The sequence below is a fragment of the Vespula vulgaris genome, chromosome 7 (assembly GCF_905475345.1).
Source record: "Vespula vulgaris chromosome 7, iyVesVulg1.1, whole genome shotgun sequence".
Taxonomy (NCBI): Eukaryota; Metazoa; Arthropoda; class Insecta; order Hymenoptera; family Vespidae; genus Vespula; species Vespula vulgaris.
The window spans coordinates 3,171,527-3,194,054 of NC_066592.1; the positions used below are offsets into that span (position 1 = coordinate 3,171,527).

The 22,528-nt window shown below is 33.9% G+C and overlaps 2 protein-coding genes across 3 annotated transcripts; one reads left to right on the forward strand and one right to left on the reverse strand.

Annotated features, from left to right (window-relative positions):
• The first annotated feature begins 9 nt into the window (after positions 1–9).
• On the forward strand, positions 10–17,801 carry LOC127065146 (putative mediator of RNA polymerase II transcription subunit 26). 2 transcript variants are annotated; one of them, XM_050997089.1, is made up of 12 exons: positions 10–580; positions 6,744–6,766; positions 7,298–7,380; positions 7,877–8,252; positions 8,672–9,159; positions 9,268–9,557; positions 9,707–9,888; positions 9,961–10,086; positions 10,292–10,348; positions 10,485–10,610; positions 13,535–16,242; positions 17,589–17,801. In XM_050997089.1, exons 1-11 carry the CDS (start codon positions 558–560, stop codon positions 16,099–16,101), a joined length of 4,341 nt encoding a protein of 1,446 aa, XP_050853046.1. In that variant the 5' UTR covers positions 10–557; the 3' UTR covers positions 16,102–16,242; positions 17,589–17,801. The 2 variants fall into 2 exon arrangements, with proteins under 2 accessions (XP_050853046.1, XP_050853047.1); XM_050997090.1 differs by lacking the exons at positions 10–580; positions 6,744–6,766; positions 7,298–7,380 and adding an exon at positions 7,416–7,617.
• An 84-nt stretch (positions 17,802–17,885) lies between these two features.
• LOC127065165 (heparan-alpha-glucosaminide N-acetyltransferase) lies at positions 17,886–22,489 on the reverse strand. The gene is made up of 11 exons (XM_050997162.1): positions 21,841–22,489; positions 20,776–20,916; positions 20,471–20,601; positions 20,262–20,377; positions 19,980–20,145; positions 19,687–19,891; positions 19,431–19,598; positions 19,222–19,343; positions 18,985–19,154; positions 18,635–18,919; positions 17,886–18,536 (listed from the first exon to the last, which is right to left on the reverse strand). The coding sequence occupies exons 2-11, from the start codon at positions 20,890–20,892 to the stop codon at positions 18,355–18,357; spliced, it is 1,662 nt and encodes a 553-aa protein (XP_050853119.1). The 5' UTR covers positions 20,893–20,916; positions 21,841–22,489; the 3' UTR covers positions 17,886–18,354.
• Between the last annotated feature and the right edge of the window lie 39 nt (positions 22,490–22,528).

A 22,528-nucleotide genomic window follows, 5' to 3' on the forward strand; every position in this document is an offset into this window, starting at 1 on the left:
GGCAGTAGCGGCGGACGCGCGCTAGTGTCGGCATCGGCTGTGTTGCTGTTGCTGTTTGCTGCTGCTGGCTGCCTGAGCTGGCTGCTAGCTATTGCTGATTATTCCTTTTCATCGTCGTCGTTATCATCATCGTCGTCGGTGTCGTCGTTGTCGTCTTCATCATCCCCATCATCATCACCATCATCATCACCATCATTATCATTATCATCATCATCATCACCGTCATCGTCAATTTCTTCTCTTTATCTTCGTTCCTCCCATCATCATCTTGGACCATCCAATCGAATTCTCATCGATTTCAATCGAACGAGTGGCTTCAACCCTTCTGTTTCTCATCATCGAATCGTCTAAAACGTTGCCAGGAGTAACCAAGAAAAGTAGCAGAAGAAGGAGAACCGGTTCTCATCGGCGTGGGAAGAAGCGGCACGAGCCGAAGAAGATAACGCGACGCTAGTACGACACGCGAGTTTTCCTCGAGGATCCTTTCTAATTTGAAGAGAAAAGAAAGAGAGAGGGGAGAGAGAGAGAGAAGACTATCTTTTCTCTCGATCGTCGAGATGAGCTCGTCCACTTTTGCGGGGTAAGCAATACTTTTTTATTATCTATTATGTACTACGTATTTGATACTATTTTACATATATGCATCTACATATATATATATATATATATATATATATATATATATATTCAATTTGCAACTTTTTTTCAACGATATATAAAAAAAAAAGGATAAAAAAGCTGACCTTGAAAAAAAAATGATTTATGTTTTTAAATTAGCACTGACCACATTCTGTACAATTGACAATTATAAATATATCTGAGAACGAAATATCTTGCATATACGTATATTTTATTTATTTTGTTTTTTTTTTCTTTTCGCTATATTTTAATACTATCTAATCTTTTATTTCTCCAAGCTTAACTGTAAGAGATCAAATATGAAATCAGATACATTATCGTTTCCTCCTCTTCCTTCTTACTCGAAGAGGAGAAGATCCATACTTTTGTCTCTCTTATTAACGAAAGAGACGAAGAGGAAACTGCGAGATAAGTAGCGTCTTCCCTTTTAGCTCCTCTTAAATCCGATCCATACGGAAATACCAAGCAAGTTTCGAATTCGTGAAAGGATTGGGAAAGGTCAGGATGAAAAGAAAAAAAAAAAGATAGAAAGAGATGGACAGAGACAGGCAAAAAGAGAGAGAGAGAGAGAGAGAGAGAGAGAGAAACAGACAGACAGACAGACAGAAAAAGAGAAAAAAAAAGAGAGAGAGAAGATTATGTTCCCCCTTTCGAATATTCATCTCGCGTCCTAAAGTCTCGCGAAAAAAATCAGCCCCGAAGGAAGAAGAAGCAGAAAAAGAAGAAGAAGAAAAAAAAAAGAAAAAGAAGAGGAAGAAGAAGAAGAGAAAAAGAAGTAGGGACACGTTTCGTTCGTGATCACTCGATCAAAGCCATAGACCTTGTAGCGGTTCCAAGAAAACATTTCGACCTACATTTCGTATTCAAAGACGAACTTCGATCGGACGTTAATCGTTTCAAGATCGAAAATCTAGTCTTCTTTATCGTTCGGACCGAAATCTTTTTCTACGAAGTAAAAGAAAAGACTTTATTTCCTCTCTATCATCTTCATTTCTCTTCTTCCTGATTGTAAAGGAAAATAAAAAGAAGTAAAAAAAAAATATAAAATTAGGGAACTTTAGTGTCTATATGCTTTGACGAAAAAAAAAAAAGAAAAAAAAAAGAGAGAAAATAAGAACTATATCGAATGAGTCGTTCACAACGAGAGAAACGGTCCAGTATTCAACATGAATGCTGTGCATTGTTCGAATTTACATCGGCGAGTTAACTCAACGAAGTCTCACGAAGAAGTAGGAGTAGAGGTACATATATAACGGGCGCCCACGTTATATAGCCTGCCCCCCCTTCTCTCTCTCTCTCTCTCTCTCTCTCTCTCTGTCTTTCTCGTACGCACTTTTTCTTTCGACTCCTGCGCCCACGTAAAAGACGTAAAACCGAATTTTCTTCCCTCCAAAATCGTCGAGAGAATAACTTCTTGTTTCTTTTTCTTTTTTCTTTTTTCTTCTTTTTTTTTTTTACTCCTCTCTTCTTTATTGTTTTCTTCTTCTTTTCTTGGTTTCTTTTTTGAATTATTCATACGTTCTTCTCCTTTTTAATTCTCTTCGTCACTTCTAATCTTTCTCCGTTAGCTAATTTTTTTTTAAATACTTTCTTTCGATTCTTTTTAATATTTTCTTTTCGAAAGACCAAGTCGAAGGTGAAAGAAAATTTTCTAGACGATGTGAATGACCCCTTCCGATCGAAAGGTATAGGAAAATTGTTCATTGCCACGTGCCATCACCAACTCGGCAGGCAATTTATTTTTAACGTACGTATACGTGTACCCGCTCACGATGCCTCATCGCTAACGTTGGACCATCCTTCTCTTCTAAGTCTCTCGATCTTTTTTCTTTTTTCTTTCTTTCCCCTTTCTTTTTTTCGAATTCGATCTCTCTATCTCTATCTATCTATCTATCTATCTATCTCTCTCTCTCTCTCTCTTTTCTGAACCACCATTTGGGATAGACCACTCCGTCGATTTCTCTTATGTTAGCAATGACTCACTCTTTCTCTCTCTCTCTCTCTCTCTCTCTCTCTCTCTTGTATTTTCTAGCTTATTCCTTACGCATTATCTTACACAAACTAATCGCCGAGTACCACGTGAGATTGAAAATAGATGACAACGACGTCACTAAGATCCACTCTATATATCTATATTTTCGTCTATATTTTTTTCCTCGATGGTCACACGTTCATTGAAAAAATTTTATGATCAAACATAAAAATAATTATTCGTTCTCGTAAAAATCGTAACTACTTCCTTTGATATATTATACACTTTCCAAAAACTACAGAAAAAGAATCTGAGGATTCGTAAAAGAATAATTTCAACTATATATTTCTATTAATTTATCTATCTCCGATTACTTTTTTCTCGTCTATTCGTCCAATTAATCGGTTATCCGATTTATTCGTCTCGTGGTTCCATTTTTCACAGTACGGAAAAACCACGGCATACGAAATCCTAAAAATAAAATAATCGGAAGCATTTTATACGGCGCTTCGCCGCGCAGGTCAACCCGCTCTAAAATTAAACCGTGCTTGGCGTATCTACCTAAATACATTTCTATGCTATAGCCTGTGTTGGCTGGGTTCCGAGCTTCGCGGCATCGCACATTCGATTCGCCATGACCGAGCTTTTCTCAGAAAATTTCCCATTTACTTGCCGATCGCGATCGTACTCGATTCTCCAACTCTTAACTCTTTTCCCATTTAACTCTCTCATTCACATCTCTATTCCTTCTTCTTAATTCATTCCATATCTTAAATAATGAATCTACGAATATCTACGATCTTTCGTTTCTTCACTTGTTTCTAATTATTATGTCATTCTAAGATGACGCATTTTTAAATCGTAAAAAACTTGTTATACTTCTCATAGTTCTTTTTTTTTTTTGGTTATGCATTTATCAAAACGTTCCAAATTTTCGTCGATCAAACGAAATATGTTATAATCACTTTTAATATCGCGATTATAAGTATCTAATGTTAATTATTAATTTTAATTATGTAAGTACACCGAGATACGTGTTTACTTCCTCAAACGTTACAACGAACGCGAATAATCAACAACGATGAGTAAAGTGGTCTCGTAGTTCTCGCCAAATATTCCACGGAAATCGACTCCGCGACTATTTGAAGCACCTGCGGAATAGACGAGCGTATAAAACGAGCCCCGCCACGTGTCACAATGGCCGTGCCAAAATAAAAGCGTCGCTGTTTCGGAGATTCTTCCCGAATATTCTATTATTAAAAGTTTCACTTTTCTTACGAGAAATATACGAGCCACGAAAAATCTTGCGAAACTTTATCCGTATCTTTCTTTTCTTTTCTTTTCTTTTCTTTCTTCTCGAAAATCATCGACGAATCGAAAGTAGTAACGATAGAGTATCGTAATTTAACTTTGATAGTTTACCGAGGTCGATCACCTCTACTATTATCGATACATTAATAACGACTAATTACGAGAACTATTCTAGAATAACTTTCCACTCGAGTTATCTTCTTTTAAAGATCAATCAATCAAGATTCTCGAATATTAATGAGAAACTTCTTTCTCCGGCCGACTTTCTCTAATTTTCTTATTTTCATTAATCTCTTTTTCTATTTCTTCTTTTACTTTATATATATATATATATATATATATATATATATATATATATATATATACGATTTTACGATTCCTTCATGTTTCCTAATTTTATTTAACACCGTCGAACGCACGGCAAACGTAAACTTATTTTTTACGATCAATTAAACATTTATCTACGATAAAAATCTATTTCTCCTTTTTTCACGATTTTCTAATAGATACATACATACATATATGCCTACATATATATATATATATATATATATATATATATTCACGAATGAGATAAATCAATTCGCTCGTTTTATCTGCGAATAGAACGTAATCCTACCGTAAGCTAGTTCGCTCGCACGAACGAACGAACGAACGAACGAAAGCATGGCGGGGTGTCGGTTAAATCAGCGGCTAAATTTACATAAGAGTATCTTGAACTCGGTAAAAGCGAGTTAGGTACGTAGCGATATGAGCTTCTTCCATCGGCCAAATGAAGATTACTTTCAGATAAATTGGAGAAGTGCGAGAGAGAAAGAGAAAGAAAGAAAAAAAAAAGAAAGAGAGGATACTTGAAAATGACGAGCGTTCTCGAGAGGTCGACCTTGCGACTCGCCTTAACGTGAAACTTCCATAAATGGAATTCGTTTGCTTTTATAGAACGTATATCGTCGTTCTTGAGTCAAACGACAAACTTGAGATATCTGGGTTAGTTCGCTAAAGTCTGAATACAAACGTGTTCTCTCTTTCTCTCTCTTTTTTTTTTCTAATTTTTTTTCTCTCTTGATCTTATATTTTATCTTCCTAATAATATTACAAAAGTTTCGATCGAAATCTTTCGATGTTTCCTCTCTATTATTATTACATTACACATCGAGAAACGAAAGTTAGTTTGTGTGCGTCAACAGGTGCGTCCAAACTGGTCCACGATTAAAAGTGTATATTTTTGTCGACATGGAAATATATATATCTAGCTATCTCAGTGTCTACTATCGCTTTCTTTAATCTCTTTAACACGAACGTCGCTTACATCAAAACCAACGACAAATGTATAAACAATCGATGATTTTAAAATACATTTCGTTCGTTCTTTCTATCCGTCCACTCGTTCGTTCGTTCGTATGTTCGTTCGCGAATAACGATGGAGACGTTGAGTCTGTGATTTTTCGTTATTTTTAGCTCTAGCAATATTCGTTTAGTTTCTAACACACATCAGTTAGCTAACTTATACTCTTGCTCATTCTCTCTCGAATGTTCTCTTATGTTATGTTATTTTCTTTTCAATCGTTTATGACAAGGATCATTCGACTCTTTTAAAAGACTCGTTACTCTTCACTGTCTTCACATGTTGATCAGTCATATGTAAATATATATATATATATATATATATATATATATTTATGCATATATGTATCTATGTAGAAGTCTCGTAAAGATAACTCGAGTTTTGCGTCTCTTTTTAAACGCAATGAAAGTCAAGTGCACAGTGCAACATATTTAGAGGAATGATTTAATCGTTTAAACGAACTACCACTTGTGCTGATTCTACTAAAGATTTTTATCAACATTGAAGGATACTCTGACATCATTACTCTCTACGTTTTGTTCGTCCTAAGTTAACTAAAACTTCTTTCTTTATCGCGGTTAACGTCCAAAATTATACATTCATCGGCCTTTCTTTTTCTTTGTATACATTTACTTTCGAAGAAACGATTTTGCGGTTTCGAGATCGTCGTCCATTCGTTCGACTTTGTAATTCAGGCCTTCGACGCATACGTTTATTGCCTAATCAATTTTTTATTGTATGAATCATATACACCCACGTAACATCTTCCATAATTTTTCTTTTTTTCCTTTTATTTATTTATTTTTTTTTTTTTTTTTTATTTTTTTGTAACAACATACGGAACAATTCGTTTGCTGTCGAAACGATTCGTAAATGTTTAATAATAAAATTCTTTAAGAGAATTACATTTAAAACAATTTATAATGTTACAATTAATGTACACTCACGAGACTGATAAAATATCACGACTAAACTTTATTAACGATAAACGAATGGACTCGTTAAACAAAAGGAAACTCGATAGACAAAAGGAAAAAAGGAAAATATTCGACTTATCAATATTTATCAATAATGATTCTTATTAAGTACATTAAAACGTGCTCATTATCGATGAAACTAACAATTAAATTTCATTGACGAATCTTTCACGTATGCGTCCGATCGTAACGAATATACGCGTAAAGTGAAATATGAATACGTGAAAGGTGATTCATCTTTCGTGCGACTGCATGCCGCAGATAACGTTGGAATGTCTAGAACGATCTGAAAGACAGAGAAAGAGAAGGAGGAGAAAAGGAGGTGAAGAAAGAGGAAGAGGAGGAGGAGGAAGAGACGAGAAGTAAACTTTTGGACGTATATTTTTGCAAGGCTTTGCTTAAATTTCACGAGCGAATGCTCGATTCTATCTCGTTGACATATCGATTTTTACGTATTCTTTCTTTACGACCTATCTTTTCTTTTCTTTTTTTTTTTCAGGAGCTCGGAAGCCGCGGTATCAGGTACGTACATAAAGAATTTTCATCCGACAATCTCGTTTTATTTCTCTTAAAATCTCCTTCTTCAAAAATATTTTTTTCATTCGAGTCAATATATGCACGTCCATCAATCGAAAAAGTCAATATTATTCGTAAAGTTTTATACACATGATCGAAAATTATATATTTCTTTTAGAATTTCCATTGTTGATAAATTTGAAAAAAAAAAAAAAAGAAATATATATTTCCTTCCTGTCGTTTGTAATGAAAATTTTCAAAATATACCTATATAATAAATTTTTATTAACTCAGTCATTAGAATCGTCGATTTCTAAGTAATTGATTGTATTATTAATATTTTTTTTTTTTTTTTTTAATTAATTACTCACCGATTTGATATTAAATTTTTATATTTATTTTATAATAGAAGTAATAACGTAGAGAAGCACGTCGACTAATGAGCAACTTACATACCTCTAACATTAATTTCCATTAGGATGAACGATCCTATACTATTAACTCATTAACGTTCCTGCAAATTACGAATCGTTTCAGGATTTTGTGCCGCGCCTCCACCACCCCCACCACCACCACCAGCGCCCGGTCAAATGCCAAGTATGAGGATCGGTACTGCCGAGGTAAGGCATATTCCATCGGTTCGACTTCCTTTCTCAGTCGCGAGCCTTATCGCGTTGCTTCTCGACGTGTTTTGGTAGCATCGTGCGTATTTAAATGTAGACATACATATATATATACATACATACATACATGTGAACGCAAATGAGTTTTTACGGCTGATAATTCCACTAATTAACCGTTTCGAGGGAACACACGTAGCTGATAAATCGGCTGAGAATATTATGACCCGATACATGGTAAGAATTCAAAGACAAACTAACTAGTTCTATATCTTTATTGTATTATCGATGATTGATGTATGAGAGTATGATAACACAAACGAATTTTTATCATCGTTTATATAGTTTTCATCGAAACTTTTTATTTCGTTTAAAGCGTCGGAATATATTGAAGGTAACAATATGTTACTTATCTTCGCGATCTAAATTGATTATTAATTTGGATAAATTTATTGATATCTTTTTCTTTTCTTTTCTTTTCTTTTTTTTCTTACAGGCACCGGCTACCAAAAGGGCCCAATTACCGGCTAATTCGGACACCGTTTACGAACCACCAATAGCCATTCAAAATGCAATTTTAACGAAGGACAAGAAACCCTTCACCTATACGCCTGGTATGGGCGGTAAACTAGATCTCTCACAGATTCGAAGTCCACGTATGGCTCGAAGAGTAGCGAAGAACGCGAACGACGAAGGCATAGAAGGGCCACCGAAGTCGGCCCTTGAATCGAAACCAGTGCAACAAACGACTGGCGCGAGTCTCTTTGTTCAGCCGCAAGTCGCCGTTCCGGTTTTCCCAGTGAATGCTCCACCTCAGCCTCCGGTCAATAGAAACCCACAAGTGCCGATTCTCAATAGAGTGCCTTCGAATGGTAAAGAGTTCAAATCTAACAAGTTAAATATAATTTATTGACGATTGGATGAAAATTTTCCCTCGTGAGTTAAAGCCTGATTATTATTAGTTGCGATATATTATAATTATTAAATTTTCTAAATAATTAAAATAAAAATAAAAGAAATTATCCGATCAATTTTTCCATGATATTCATAATTATCTAATAATTATATCTGACAGATGTACTATATATATATATATTAATACATTGCTCACTTAAATATATGTACATATGTACATAAAACATGTATACGTGAGAAAATAACAAGTTCTACTTTGTACGGATATTCAATTAGAAAATATTCCGTTACAAATAATGAAATATGTAAGAGAAATTTTTGAAGATTTCGAGTAGAGAGTAATAAAAATGAATACACTTATGTTTTTCTTCGATAGCCGGAGACAGACAAGTGGAACAGACAACAAAAATTGGTGCCAAAGAGGAGACGAAAGTGACTCCTATCCAGATTACTAATGTTCAACCGAATACACCCGAGAGTCCCGGTACTCCCCAAGTGACATTGGCGAAGGCACCGACGCCTTGGCTACAGAATAAGAACAAGCAGCAGGAAGAATTGCCGGAGTGGGCGAAACGTTCGAGCGTCAATAAAACGGCGAACTCGTCACCCGAGTATAGTCCATCCACGCAGCCAACCTACGCTAAAAACTTAGAACAAACTCAGCAAACGATACCGCAATGGCAGCAAGCTCAGCAAAGACAGCAAACGTCTCAACAGCAACAACAATGGCAACCTCAACCACAGAGTCCATCCTATCAACAGAATCGTCAAGTGTCTAGTCCTACTGTTCAACAACAACAACAAGAACGTCAATCTATGATCAATCAGCAAGTACAGCAACAAGAACGAGTTATACCGATTCGTGTATGTCTTTGAGTTGCTAATATTTTTCTATAACATCTGAAAATGATCTTCGTAGATCGTTTTTATTTATCTTGATTACTATTATTCTCACGTTCTAATCATTTTCAGATCGAAGATAGACCATCGGTATTCGCGGTTAAACAAGAACCCGGACATCATCAATTCAAGACACAACCGAGTGTTCATCATCAACAACGATGGGGTCAAACGAGTCCTCCAAATCAAATCTCGCAACCACAAATCTATGTACCGTCTTCTCCGCAAACTCCACAGGCACCATCTTACGTCGTACCTATCATGGTCGAAGGTGATGATAGGAGAACGAACGTAACACCTGTTAGCAATGTTCAACAATCTAACGTTAGAATGAATCCTGTGAGAAGTGACCCTGCAAAAATGTAAATCTAACATTCAATCCTGATATATACATTTTGACATGTGAAATTATTTCTTCGAACTTCTTACGAACTTAGATTTAAAATAGATGAATCTTTCAGAGACAATTTGTAAAACAAAAATGTAAGAAAGTCAATCAAATTTTTGATAGAATCGTCCAACAAAGAGGTCCAACGCCGGTTCAAGAACCAGGACCTCTCCAATCTCGATCTTTTCGTGTTCTTCAAAAGATCACCGATACAGATTCCTCAAACGACGTTGATACCGAACAACTACGTAAATTACAACTTACCGAAGACGATAGGATCTTGATGAACAAATTCAAGGAGCAAGGTACTTATCTTAAGATATTTTCTTTTTAATTAGACAGATGAAATTGACGAATAAGTCGATAACGATTTACAGTCGACGGTGATAATTACCTTCATCAAGAGGAAGATCCTAGATATCGTGGCGCAGCTATACCGTCGCGTGCTTTCCGATTTTTACAAAACATGACCGACTCTGGCGAGATCTCAGCGGCAGCTACGAGTAAGTTAAACTTAATAATCTTTTAAGAATATTATTCTTTAAGAGAAAAAAATATTCAAAACTTACGATGATAATTTTTTCTTGAACAAAAAAACTGATCTAAATCCTAATACAAATTTTATCGCAGATCAATTATCTAATTGTAGTTGACATAAATTTTCTTTAATAATTTTTATGATTTCTCGTTTTGTTTTTTTTCCCACAGTGCCACGAGTACAGAATGCCGCAAACAAGAAACAGAATAGAAACTCGAAAACCTTTGGTACGATATTTCTAATTTTCTTCTCTTTTCTTTTTTTTTTCTATACCTATACTTTTTTTATATACATCCAATATACATCCAATCATATAATTATATAAGTTTAATTACAAAATATAATTATATAATGAATTTGCAGAGGACGTGCAATCGAATTTACCACCGAGCGAGCAACAAGTACCCGAGCCAAAAAAATATATGGGCAGTGCGATACCTTCGCGATCCTTCAGAATATTGCAAGCTATGACAGCACCTGAGAGCGTCGGTAAGTAACGTTAGAAGATCTTAGATATTATAACATTTTTTTTCAAAGATATATTTTCCATAAGTATATTTCGATGATATATCAAATTGCCTCACCTATAAAATCTATATCGTATAAAAATTGTAGTTAATATATAATTCACTCTCACTGAGAAATGAGGAAGCTGGGGGTGGGTGGGTTGGGGTGGATGTTGGGATGACATTACGCGTGCCTACTCGTCCATGAATTAATTCATTGCACACAAAGGCTTTTTTGTGATCTTATCTTACTTCGATGTTCCACGACGAGCGACGTCTAACTTGTAAGAAACGTTCTAATTAATAATTATTAAAATAATAATAATGATGATGATGATAATGATAATAATAATATTGATAATAATAATAATCATAATAATCATAATAATAATAATAGTAATAGTAATAGTAATAGTAATAATAATAATAATGGTAATAATAATGACAATAATGATAATAATAATAATAATAATAATAATAATAATAATAATAATAATAATAATAATAATAGTAATAATAATAATAATAATGCATAATGTCGCTGGAACATACCCGAATCCTGTGTTCACAGGAATAACGAAAATTCCTTCGATCATTCACGTGACAATTTCCAATTCGGCCGAATTTCATTCGAGAAAAATAACGAAATTAGACGAACGGAACATCTATCGTGAGAAAAATATTATCATCTTAAAAGACAACAAACGAACAAAAGATTGTAATTTTTTAAAAGAACGAAACTTTAGTATCCTGGAATTTATATGTTAGATTTACATCGTTTACTCGAATACGATCGTAATAGATATTATTCTATCATCGAATAGATGTTACTACAAAAATGATGTCTCTCTTCTTATTTTTTTGTTTTTCTTTTTTTTTTGCACTTTACGCAAGATCACAACTTACATATTTCACTCATTATATACTTACTATATTATTATTAAATGCAATATTATAAGTATATTGATAAAGAGTAGATCGTACGTACGATCGTAGAAATGATTTTTTTATATACAAAATCACATAATCTACCCTGACAGATCGCACAAAGTCGGTCTCTTCTCTTCGTCCAACGTGGGATATCATAAGATATGCGTTAACGAGCATACATACATCATACATATACAAACTCGTACATTCATATACACAAACATACATATGTATGTATCAGGTACATATATACATATATATATATATACATGTAACTGATATATACGAAAAATTCGTGACGCGTAAAACGGGCTGATTCACTCCAGTTTATTTTCGTGTACGTTCTTTGCCTCTTCCTCGTTATATACGAATAATGGCGTTTATATATACACACACACACACACATATATATATATAAATGCACACATAAGTACTTACTCTAGACACATATATAGTTTATAGAAAATTAATAGCAAGAGTTACGGCGGAGCTACGAATGGACTGGGCACTTTAACGGAAATGTTGCATGTTTACATTAATAACTTCACGTTTATTTCGCTCTTCCTATCTATTATCTCTTTCTTTCTCTCTCTCTCTCTCTCTCTCTCTCTCTCTCTCTCTCTCTCTCTCTCTCTCTCTCTCTCTCTCTCTCTCTCTCTATCTATCTATTTATCTATCTCTTTCTCTCTCTTCACTGAGATGATGTATATACCATACAGTTATATTCATTGATTTACATAGCACAAATAGAAGTGCTCACTTGCATGTGTATACACATTTAGAAAAGAGAGATTGTTATTATATATTTTCCTTCTTTCTACTTCTTTTTATTTCTTTTTTCATTTTTATTTTTCTCGTTCTCTTCTTCTTCTTTTTCTTTTTATTATACGTTATTCCGAAGCATGACACGTTGTTGTCGTTCAATCCGATATATTTCTTCCATCCTTCCGTTTTATTTATTACTATCTCGTAATACGATAAGAGTTCAAGAAAAAGAAAAAAAAAGAAAATATTCGCTCGTTCACTTTTTGAATCTCTTAGTTGCTCGATGGTAAACTTAAAATTAAAAAGAAAAGAAAAAAAAAGGAAGGAAAATAAATGAAAAAAAAAGAAAATTAAAGGGAAGAAAAAAAATAAGACAAGAGGAGGCCGTTCGATCATTTGCTTGGTGATCTTTCATTATTGGCGAAATTTTCGATAGTTTCCTTTGAACACAGGATCAATGTTTTTTTTTTGTCTTCACATATCTCATGTGTCGATCATATCCGATCGATTATCTTGCTTAAAATCCCTTTTTGCCTTCGAAATGCTCGATCCATTTTGCCAGTCCCCTTTTTTATGGATTCGCGCGTTGTCGGAGGAGAAAGTTTTTATTTCACGCAGAACGTTCATGCAAAGTTATATTTCGAATAATCTTGTTTCATTTGTTGTTCTTGTAATTCTTGTAATCTCTTTTATTTCTGTTTTAATTATTAAATATCCGAACGAAAACATCGTACGAAATATGTAATTGCTCGGTTCGGACCGACCGTCGCAATTTTATAATCAAATTAAACTGTCATATATCGTATGATCTAAAAACAGAATGTAAAAATTTTCTTTATTATATTTTTTATAGCGTGCATATTTAAAAGAAAAAAAAAAAACCATAAATCGTGTACACTTAAAAAATTGTGCTTGTAAATAGAAAGACGTTTACGAATGTTCGGCGTGTGTTCTCCTTCGACGAATAAAAAAGAAAAGAGAAATAAAAAAAAAAAAAAAAAAAAACAAAAACAAACAAAAAAACAAAAAAAAGAAAAAGGAAATAATAACACGTAAAAAAAGCATCGTCTCGAACGACCGACGAAATGAAAGTGACAAAATAGGAAAAGATAAAAAAGAGGAAAAAAAAGAAAAAAGAAAAGAAAAAAAAAACAAGTCGCGAGGAAAAAGGTTGATTTTTTTTGTCTGAATGCAATGTGCTGTTTGTTGTAGCCACGCAAGAAAATCGTCAAGCAGATTACACCTGCCAAATCGAGAATAACGTGCCGGGCAATCAGCACGGTATATTTATCCCTGGTTGTCCAGCACCAGCTCCTCCTCCTCCTCCTCCTCCTTATTGGAATCCCGACGTTTGGTGGGGTTATTATCATCCAGTACAATATCCAACACTTCCTAATCCGAACGATCCAAACCAGATGAAGTTACCTTTCGATCCGTACGTTTATCGTCGTTATGAAGATGGAAACGCTTACGTTTTCTATCCGCTCTACAACCAGAATTACATGCCGTGCGATAATTTCGAAGTAGAAAATAATATTTATCCGCAATACGCGGCACATTGCCAACCTCCGATTCGGCAGGTCAACGTCAAAGAAACAACCTGTATGGAAGCCAATTCAAATTCGATAAACGAAGAGAATTCAATTTCAACGTTGGACGATAAAACAAATGTATTTAGCGAAGATCATTGGAGAGAAATGAACGACGTTTCAAAGGTAACAGTTAACGAGAAGGCCAACGATCGTCTTACTACGACTTTGAACATCGTCGAGGAGGAAGAAGAACGGAGCATATCAAAGGGAGTCCCTGGACACTTCGACAAAACGAAGATTACCGTACCAAATTACACGTACGTCGACAGCAGCGACTCGAGCGAATCGGATTCGGAGAGCTCCTCGTCTTCTTCCTCTTCTTCATCTTCTTCTGCCTCTTCTAGCAAGTTGACCAAGAGCAGGAACAACGACACTACTACGAACGACACGATATCTGAAAGCGATTCGGATTCTTATTTAGCTTACTCGACTGGTTTAAATCCGCATGGGAAATCCGAGGGGAACGATCAACGGGATAAGATCGACGATAAAGAACTTCAAGAGATTGTAAACGGGCACCGTTCGGAGAACACCATTTCAAGCTGTGATTCACAAAATGAAGATGACGAAGAAGAGGAGGAGAATGAAGAGTATCGTTTAGAATCGTTGAAAAGCGATCCAGTAATACCAGCTCATAGATTGAGCGTTATTTACGAAGATAGCGAACACGTCGAAGTCGAGATACCCTGTCCAAGGAAAAATAGGGACAACGAAAAGTGGAACAACGAGATACCTTGCGAAGCTACGGACGATCCACCCGACGAAGCTGATACTACTGTCAGTGTTAGTCTACCTTTGAGATTCAAATTTTCCGTATCTGAAAACAACGAAGACGTCACCACGGTTATAGTAGGTGACAGTAAAATAAAATCCGAAAAATCTCGAGCCTCGAATCAGGAGCAAAATCATCGATTAATGGAGGAAGAAACTACGGTAGATTTTACATTGAAGAGACCAGGAACAAAGATGAAATCTACGGAGGATACTAAAAATCTTTTAACGAGTAAGAAAATGGACGACACGGCACACGTTAATTTTACCTTAAGAAAAGTACCTACTAAAGTAAACAGAGTGAATTGCGATGAATCCGTCGAAACGGAATTTACGGTTAGGTCGAAGAAAGTCGACGTTACTAGTCACGTTAGAAAGGAGAAGAGGAAGCTCGATGGTGAAAGGCAAAGAGAGAAAATCGTGAAAAATAATCAGGATCAATCGAGTCCCGTGTCGATTGATAAAAACGATCTGATTAATACCGACGATAAAATAATAGAACCGGAAATTGTAGTGTCCGAGTGTATATGTGACGAGGATAAAGAAAATTCGAGAAATTTAACAAAAGCAAAAAGCGAAGATCCCAACGACGATGCGGAAGGAAATTCAAGTAAGGAATCCAATCAACAGGACGATGAAAGCTACGTCGAATTGGAAGTCGGACGTAATAACAAGGAAACGAAACATTTGTTGAGCGTTCAAAATTCCCGAGAAGAGACAGACGACGAAGATAGCGGTGTAACATCGGACATGAGCCGAATGATATCCGAAGTGGATACAGATTCCGAGTGTACGTCAACGAAGAACTTGAGAAAATATCAAAGAACTCAAACGCATTCGCGTCTTTTCAGGCTACTCAACGACGACTCCATCTTGGCGGAAGATACAACGGAAGTTGCCGATGGAGAATTAGGTTCTCCGTTGAAGAGAGAATATCTTAGTCTACCATTGAAGACACACGCGTTCAGTTACGACGAGAATTATTGTTCAAACTATTCTAGCGGACTTACTTCGCCCGAATATTCACCGATATGCGAACAATCATGGAGGAAATTAAATGAATCCGAATTGGACTCCAATCGGCAGCTTGGACTCCAACAGCAACGTCCAGATAGAAATATTTCCAAAGAGGATCCGTATTATAAAGCATGGAAAAGTCCAAAAGCGAATAATAATACCAACGATCACGATCAAAATCACGATGTTTTACCATCTATCGCATTCAAAATACTCGAAAGCAAGATTCCTTATTGGACGTACAAGGTCAACGTTCTCTGTCCACGCATCAAAAGTACCAAAAGCGTTCCCCAGACTTTACAAGGATGCAAGACGAACGGATCGAGCGGCCCATCATCGATTGTTAGATCTTCACCAACGACCCTTCCCCTATCCTACGTCGAAAACGACCATTGCTGATGGCCCGGGGCAGAGTGAGGCCGTGTTTGGCCGCGAGCAACCGGTCCACGGAACGAGCTTCGCGCAACTTTTCTCGAAATTCGCAACGACTGGGCGACTAATGCCCGGGGAGCTACAGGCTACGTGATTTTTTTTCTATCGGTACATATAGTTTGTCGTATACTCGTCTTTCTCTTTCTTTCTCTCTCTCTCTTTCTCTCTTTCTTTTTCTTTCCATTTCCTAACTCTATATCTATCTCTGTTTTTCTTTTTCTATCTCTTGTTCCTTTCTCTATTCCTATCTTTCTCTCTCTCTCTCTTTCTTTCTTTTTTTTTCTTTCCATTTTCTAACTCTATGTCTATCTCTTATTCCTTTCTCTATATTTCTCTCTCTTTCTCTGTCTCTTTATCTTTCACCTTTACTAGCCTGTTTTTTGTATTTTTTCTTTTTTGTGCTCCACGAATTACGCGAGAACACGTTAGTAAAAATGATACATTTTTCGTTTTTATTAAATTTATCTATCGATAAAACGTGTCCGATTATCGTCGACGAAAAATATATCCTCGCATCGCCTAATCCTGTGTCTCGTTTCAGAATAGAAAAATACATAATGACGAACCGTTAATACAATTATTTTTATTTCACCGTTAGTTTCTAATCGGTCAATCGTTACGGTCTATATAATTTTTGGTAATATAAACTAAAAATATATGTGTATATATATATATATATATATATATATATATATATACATGTCTGTATATAAAGATCGTTGAAAATATCAAATCTAACTTGAACAAACGGGTTCCCAAGCAGAGTGTCATTTCCATAACTAGTTTGCGGGATATTTTGGGTGACACATGCATGCACTCGCATAACCGTTCTAACGCAAATAAGAATTTTTATATTCTCTAGCAGCTTCGATTATTTTCTTTTTTTTTCGAATTACGATGACAACGGGGTAGTATTTATTTATATATATGTATTGCATGAATATATTGTTTACTAAGCGAGTAAATTTTACTAACGATCACACCAGTTCCATTCGTAGAAAGCGCTATTACATTCGTGTCATTATTCGTCTAACGTAAATGAATTTTGTGATCGAGGACCAAGAGGATGCTTCCTGGCGAATCGTTTAAAAAACGTTCGGTAAAATTGTTTGAAAGTAAAGAGAGAACAAAAAAGAAAAATACAAAGGAGAACATAGCTATGAATTATATCTTATCGAGGCATATCTGTTAAAAAGATTAATTAATTAATTAATTAATTAATTAATATATGTATATATATATTTTTTTTAAGAATCTAAAAATAATAAATGATATGAATAGAACATTATTATCATTGCACGTTGTTCGATTTTGCTAGTTTTGAGATATTTAATGTATTAGCATTTTATGAAGGAAATATTTATTGAATAAAAAATAATTCAATCGATCATTTTTCTTTTTTTTTTTTTCTTTTTTACGTATTCCGATATTAATATTTGTCTTTCACTTTGCAGGACCCGATGCTACCGATTACTGAATGCAGATATCGGTGTTATGATACTTAGGAAAGCTGTTGAGTTATTAGTGTGTTTTATTTTGTCTCTTTTCCTTTCCTTTCTTTTCTTCTATCTTCTTTTTTTTATCTTCTTTACATATTAATATAATCGTCTATATCGTAAATATCGATATCGATGGCGGCGTTTTTTCTTTTTTTTTTTTGCAAAGAAGCCTCAACATAACCCATGTTCCATTTTTCCTTTCATATCTCTCCGCCTAGTAGATTCGTTGTCAAATCATTCTATGGTGTGTCGAATAAAAAAAACGACTCTGAGAGAAGAGCTACATTTTTAGTCATATTACTAATGATATCGAAAACTTATCGCGTTATTTAATGTGCCGAAAAATACAACGATGATTTAATCGTTTCTTGCGATTGATAACAAAAGAAAAATAATAATAATGATGATGATGATGATGATGATGATGATGATGATGATGATGATGATGATGATAATATTAATAATAATAATAATATTAATAATAATAATAATAATTAAAAAAAGAAAAAATACAAAAAAAATTTACAAAAATACAATAAAAGAAAGAATGTACTTAATACAAATTCGTATAAAAAGTATACGTTGGTAATACGATTACCTCACACACTGTCATTATGTTACTTAATGTAAGTCGTGTAAAATAAATTATTTATCAAGCCGAAAAGACCGATCGTCCTTTATATCCCAAATCCAAATAACTATCTGAGAAAGTCACGTTAGATCACAAAGTAATATACGTTCGTTTACGATGCATAATATAAGCTATGATCGTCCATAGGACAACACCCCAAATAGCTTCTACCAATACCAAAGTACGACCTTGCATATTACCGATACGCCAATGAAATGGAAAGATCTGATAGCATAAATGATGACCGATGTATATAAGAAGAGCGTTCATTCCTAAAATTGATCAAAAGATTAGAGATATTATATGGAAAAAAAAGAAAAGAAAAAGAAAAGAAGTGATGCGAATTTTTTCAATTACTTTAATTACCTACCAGGAATTCGAAATGGTCCACCTCTCCATATTCTTGCAACGTCCACGAGTAAGTAACAAGCTGATAAAAGACCAAGAGCAAAGGCAGTCGTTACCAGTGCAAAAGATAACGACCATAAATTTTTATTTACGGGTATGACGTAAACGTGAGCAAGAAATCCTACGATAGCTAAAAATACCGCCCATAGGAGCCACCTTACGACCCTATCCTTCCAATCCTTATAGCACAATAAAATCTCTCCTGCCTGGACTCCAAGAAATACTTGGAATATTGTTGTCAGGCAACCTAAAATAATAAAAAAGGATATTTTCGAGCAAACTTTTTCATTTCTTTTTCTATCCTTTATTTACCTAAAATACCCTCAGGATCGAAGGGTTTAGATCCGTAAACCGAGATTATCAACAGGTTTTGAAACAAGTGTTTGGGTGTTAGGATCAAGTCGTCTATATATCCAGCAGCACCACCGGTACAATTAAAATATTTTCCGTCTTCGTGACGTCCACCAGGACCGAGATAACCTCTGTGATAACGTCACTTATTTGATTTTCTATGATAATTAGAAATCTATCGAAATCATACGTACATACGTGGGACATCCTGGTACTGAAAGTTTGAACGTTAATATGCAATGAACAACGACGATGCATAGAACGATGATCCATTGTGGTAACAAAATGGATATATCCTTTAATCGTTGATGCATTAGACTCTGAAATAAATCCATCAACGGTGCACAGATTATATTATTCGTACAATTTTATGATTATAGATTTGTTCGATATTACGATTCGCTCACTTGAATTTTTTTAGGTTTTCTCGGTGTTAGAAATAGAAACATCAGAGCAACTACAAGATAAGCAACACCGAATCTTTGCAACACACCGAATATTCGTATTTTTTCCAGCTGCGGCATGCTAGCGAGAGTGTTTAATGCAACGCCGATAAGAAATAACAGGATGCTTCTCTGTTAAAAAAAGAAGAAAAAGGAATGAAAAAAATTATAATTATGTTATAATTCATTATTAATTCTATCTACGTTCTGATTTATTTACCTTAAGAATTCCAAAAAACATTTCTAATTTCAAAACGCCACGTGATAATTGCGAGGACATGGCTATAGGAATACAAACTCCCATAATCCACATGAAACATGGAAAGACCAAATCTCCTATTAATAAACCATTCCAAGTTGCGTGCTCCAATAGATAATATCCTCCAGCACCGCTATTAACGAAGATCATAAACAAAATGCTGATCCTACGGTATTCGAAATTATAAACACTATTAATTTACTTCAAATGAAATAATTTAATGAAACTCTCCAATTAAATAACTTAATGAATACCCTCTAAATGTGTCGATAGATTTCACTCGTCGTTTCTTCGTAGGATCGTTAGCTATCTGATCGTTAGTATGTTTCAAACATTTTTCTTGAATCAATTGCCATATTTGTCGTGACAATGATATTCCAATTAGAAAGCATATTATTATACCGAAAACAATGAGGAGAGCTACGGTAAAGAGAAATCTTCTTATTATTTTCCTTTTTTTTTTCTTTTCATATAAATAAAAATCAACTTTGAAAGTTCTTCAACATAAATCAATGGAAAAAAAAGAAAAAACTCACTGATGTAAGAATTGGTTGGTCGTATCAGTGTGTTGAGGAAACAACTATCGTTTCGAATTAATAATTCATAACTGCCGTATTCTCCTATATTTGGTGAAAGTTTGCAAATCGCGGTACTAAAATTAAAAAGGAAAGAAAAAAGAAAAGAGACAACAAAAATTATACCTTGCATTGTTTTTAAGTTTAAGTAGAAACACGTATATTAATACCTGATATTTTTGACAGATATATATTCGTTAGAACCATCGACGTTCAGTACCGCCCATTTCATAGATCTGGCAGTATTAAATTTCACGCTATAATTCGCGGTTGAAATCAAAGATACCCGACTGTACGGACACTAAAGAAAGGAAAGAGAATTTAATAAGAGAGAAAAAAAAGAAATAAAAACATAAGAAAATAAAAAACTCAAACAAACAAAAATAAGAAGAACAAAATTATAATAAATAATTTCGAAATATCGATTCGTTCGATTGTTAATAATATCAATAAAAATTATTTAATTAAAACCTACCAAAACGCAATCGGATGAAAGCGCATAAAGCCATGCATTCGATTTATCTTCATTTCTTAATTTAACACAAGCTTCGTCGTACTTTAAGTCACTGTGAAAACACTGCTTTTCGAACATTTTTTTTTCTACTCGAGATTTCAACTAAAAATAAAAATAAGTACTTTCGTAATTCCGTAAAAGTTCATATAGACATATACATAACGAATCTCTGTTGAACAGCACAGAGAAAGTGGAACAGAATATAGCAGTCTTATCATCAAGATTTTAGATATTGTATCGTCGATATATATATATATATATATATATGTAATTGTATCATAGTCGATCGATAGTTAATCACAAACTAAACAGAAAATATCATAAACTGTTATTTACTATACCATTACTATATTTATGAACGCATCGATCAACAGATGCAATGAAACGATATTATGCTCGATAAATAGAATATATGTATCAATAGATCCTTGATCCTTTTACGGAATCCGTTCTTAATTAGACAAACTATATCAACATGTTAATCTTCTTAACTGTTTCAAGTTATTCCGGCTTTTCCTCAGTAAGTAGAAAACGTACATTCCGATGCAGACAAACCGTATAAACGTGAAAGTACTCGTAACCCAGATTTACAAATCGGCTTAAAAGATGCATATTTTTATGATGCATCTTAATTAAATCGTACTATTCTTCTCGCTTGATCACATATAATTAGACAAATGAACTGACAATGATTTGTAAAATCTCATTGAATTTTAACGCATCTATTGTTTTATTAAATCTGGCCACATATTTATCGTATTAAAGATTATGATTTATCGTATAAGACGATTATTAAATATACGATAGATTTGAAAAGATAATAAATATTTGCTATATGAAATTAATTTAAGAATACGATAAGGTCATGTTATCGTCAAAATTATTTTTGAATAAATAAAATAATAATATTTTTTTTACAATCTCCTACGAAAATTAATGTAAGGTACATGTATATCAATATCTATATAATTTTCATAAGTGCAATATTCAATTAAAAAAAAAAATTTATAATAAAAAGTAACTTACCAATTCTGAGATACTTTATATATTAAGAAAACAATGCTATCGGTAAATCGATATTCACTTTTAATTATTCATTATAATTTCTAATACTTTCACTATAAATATAAAAAGTTCTCTAATTTTTTTCTAGATATATATATATATATATATATAAATGCAAAGAAATGTCCTATATAAGTAAACGTTTATAATGATACAAATATTATCACATTTCACGATAATACGATCTGATTCGTTGAAAGTAACTAAAGCGACTGAGCGACTTTAGTATATTGGAATGCATTACTGTAGTTTCACCAATCACGGGAGCGCCACTCGATCGTGCGAATATTCTGGTTGACCTTTCTGTTGGCATTTAGTATTAAATTTTTCTAACAAGTATGTACACTCTTACGTCAATTAAAAAGATTGTTATACAATTATTTAGCTTGAAAATATTTATTAAAAAAAAATAATAAATAAATAAAAACAAAAAAGAAAAAAAAAACAGAAATACTACCGATAAATTTAATACCCTTAAATTATAGATACATGAATATTTAAAATGTGTGTCAAATGGGAAAGGAGAGATTAATAATTACATTTTAAATATTGCATTGGACAAGGATCTATTTCATTATTTTTGTGTTAACTTATTTTTGTATTAACATCTTTACAAACAACTGCAAAGATGAAAAAAGATGAATTTTCT

Coding starts and splice junctions, on each gene's coding strand:
- LOC127065146 (XM_050997089.1), top strand. CDS start 558: ATGAGCTCGTCCACTTTTGCGGG. Junction 9,160..9,267: donor AACGAGTTATACCGATTCGT/GTATGTCTTTGA, acceptor AATCATTTTCAG/ATCGAAGATAGACCATCGGT. Junction 9,889..9,960: donor GAACAAATTCAAGGAGCAAG/GTACTTATCTTA, acceptor AACGATTTACAG/TCGACGGTGATAATTACCTT.
- LOC127065165 (XM_050997162.1), bottom strand. CDS start 20,892: ATGTTCGAAAAGCAGTGTTTTCACAGTGACTTAAAGTACGACGAAGCT. Junction 20,378..20,470: donor ATATCTGTCAAAAATATCAG/GTATTAATATAC, acceptor TTTTAATTTTAG/TACCGCGATTTGCAAACTTT. Junction 19,892..19,979: donor TCTATCGACACATTTAGAGG/GTATTCATTAAG, acceptor CGAATACCGTAG/GATCAGCATTTTGTTTATGA.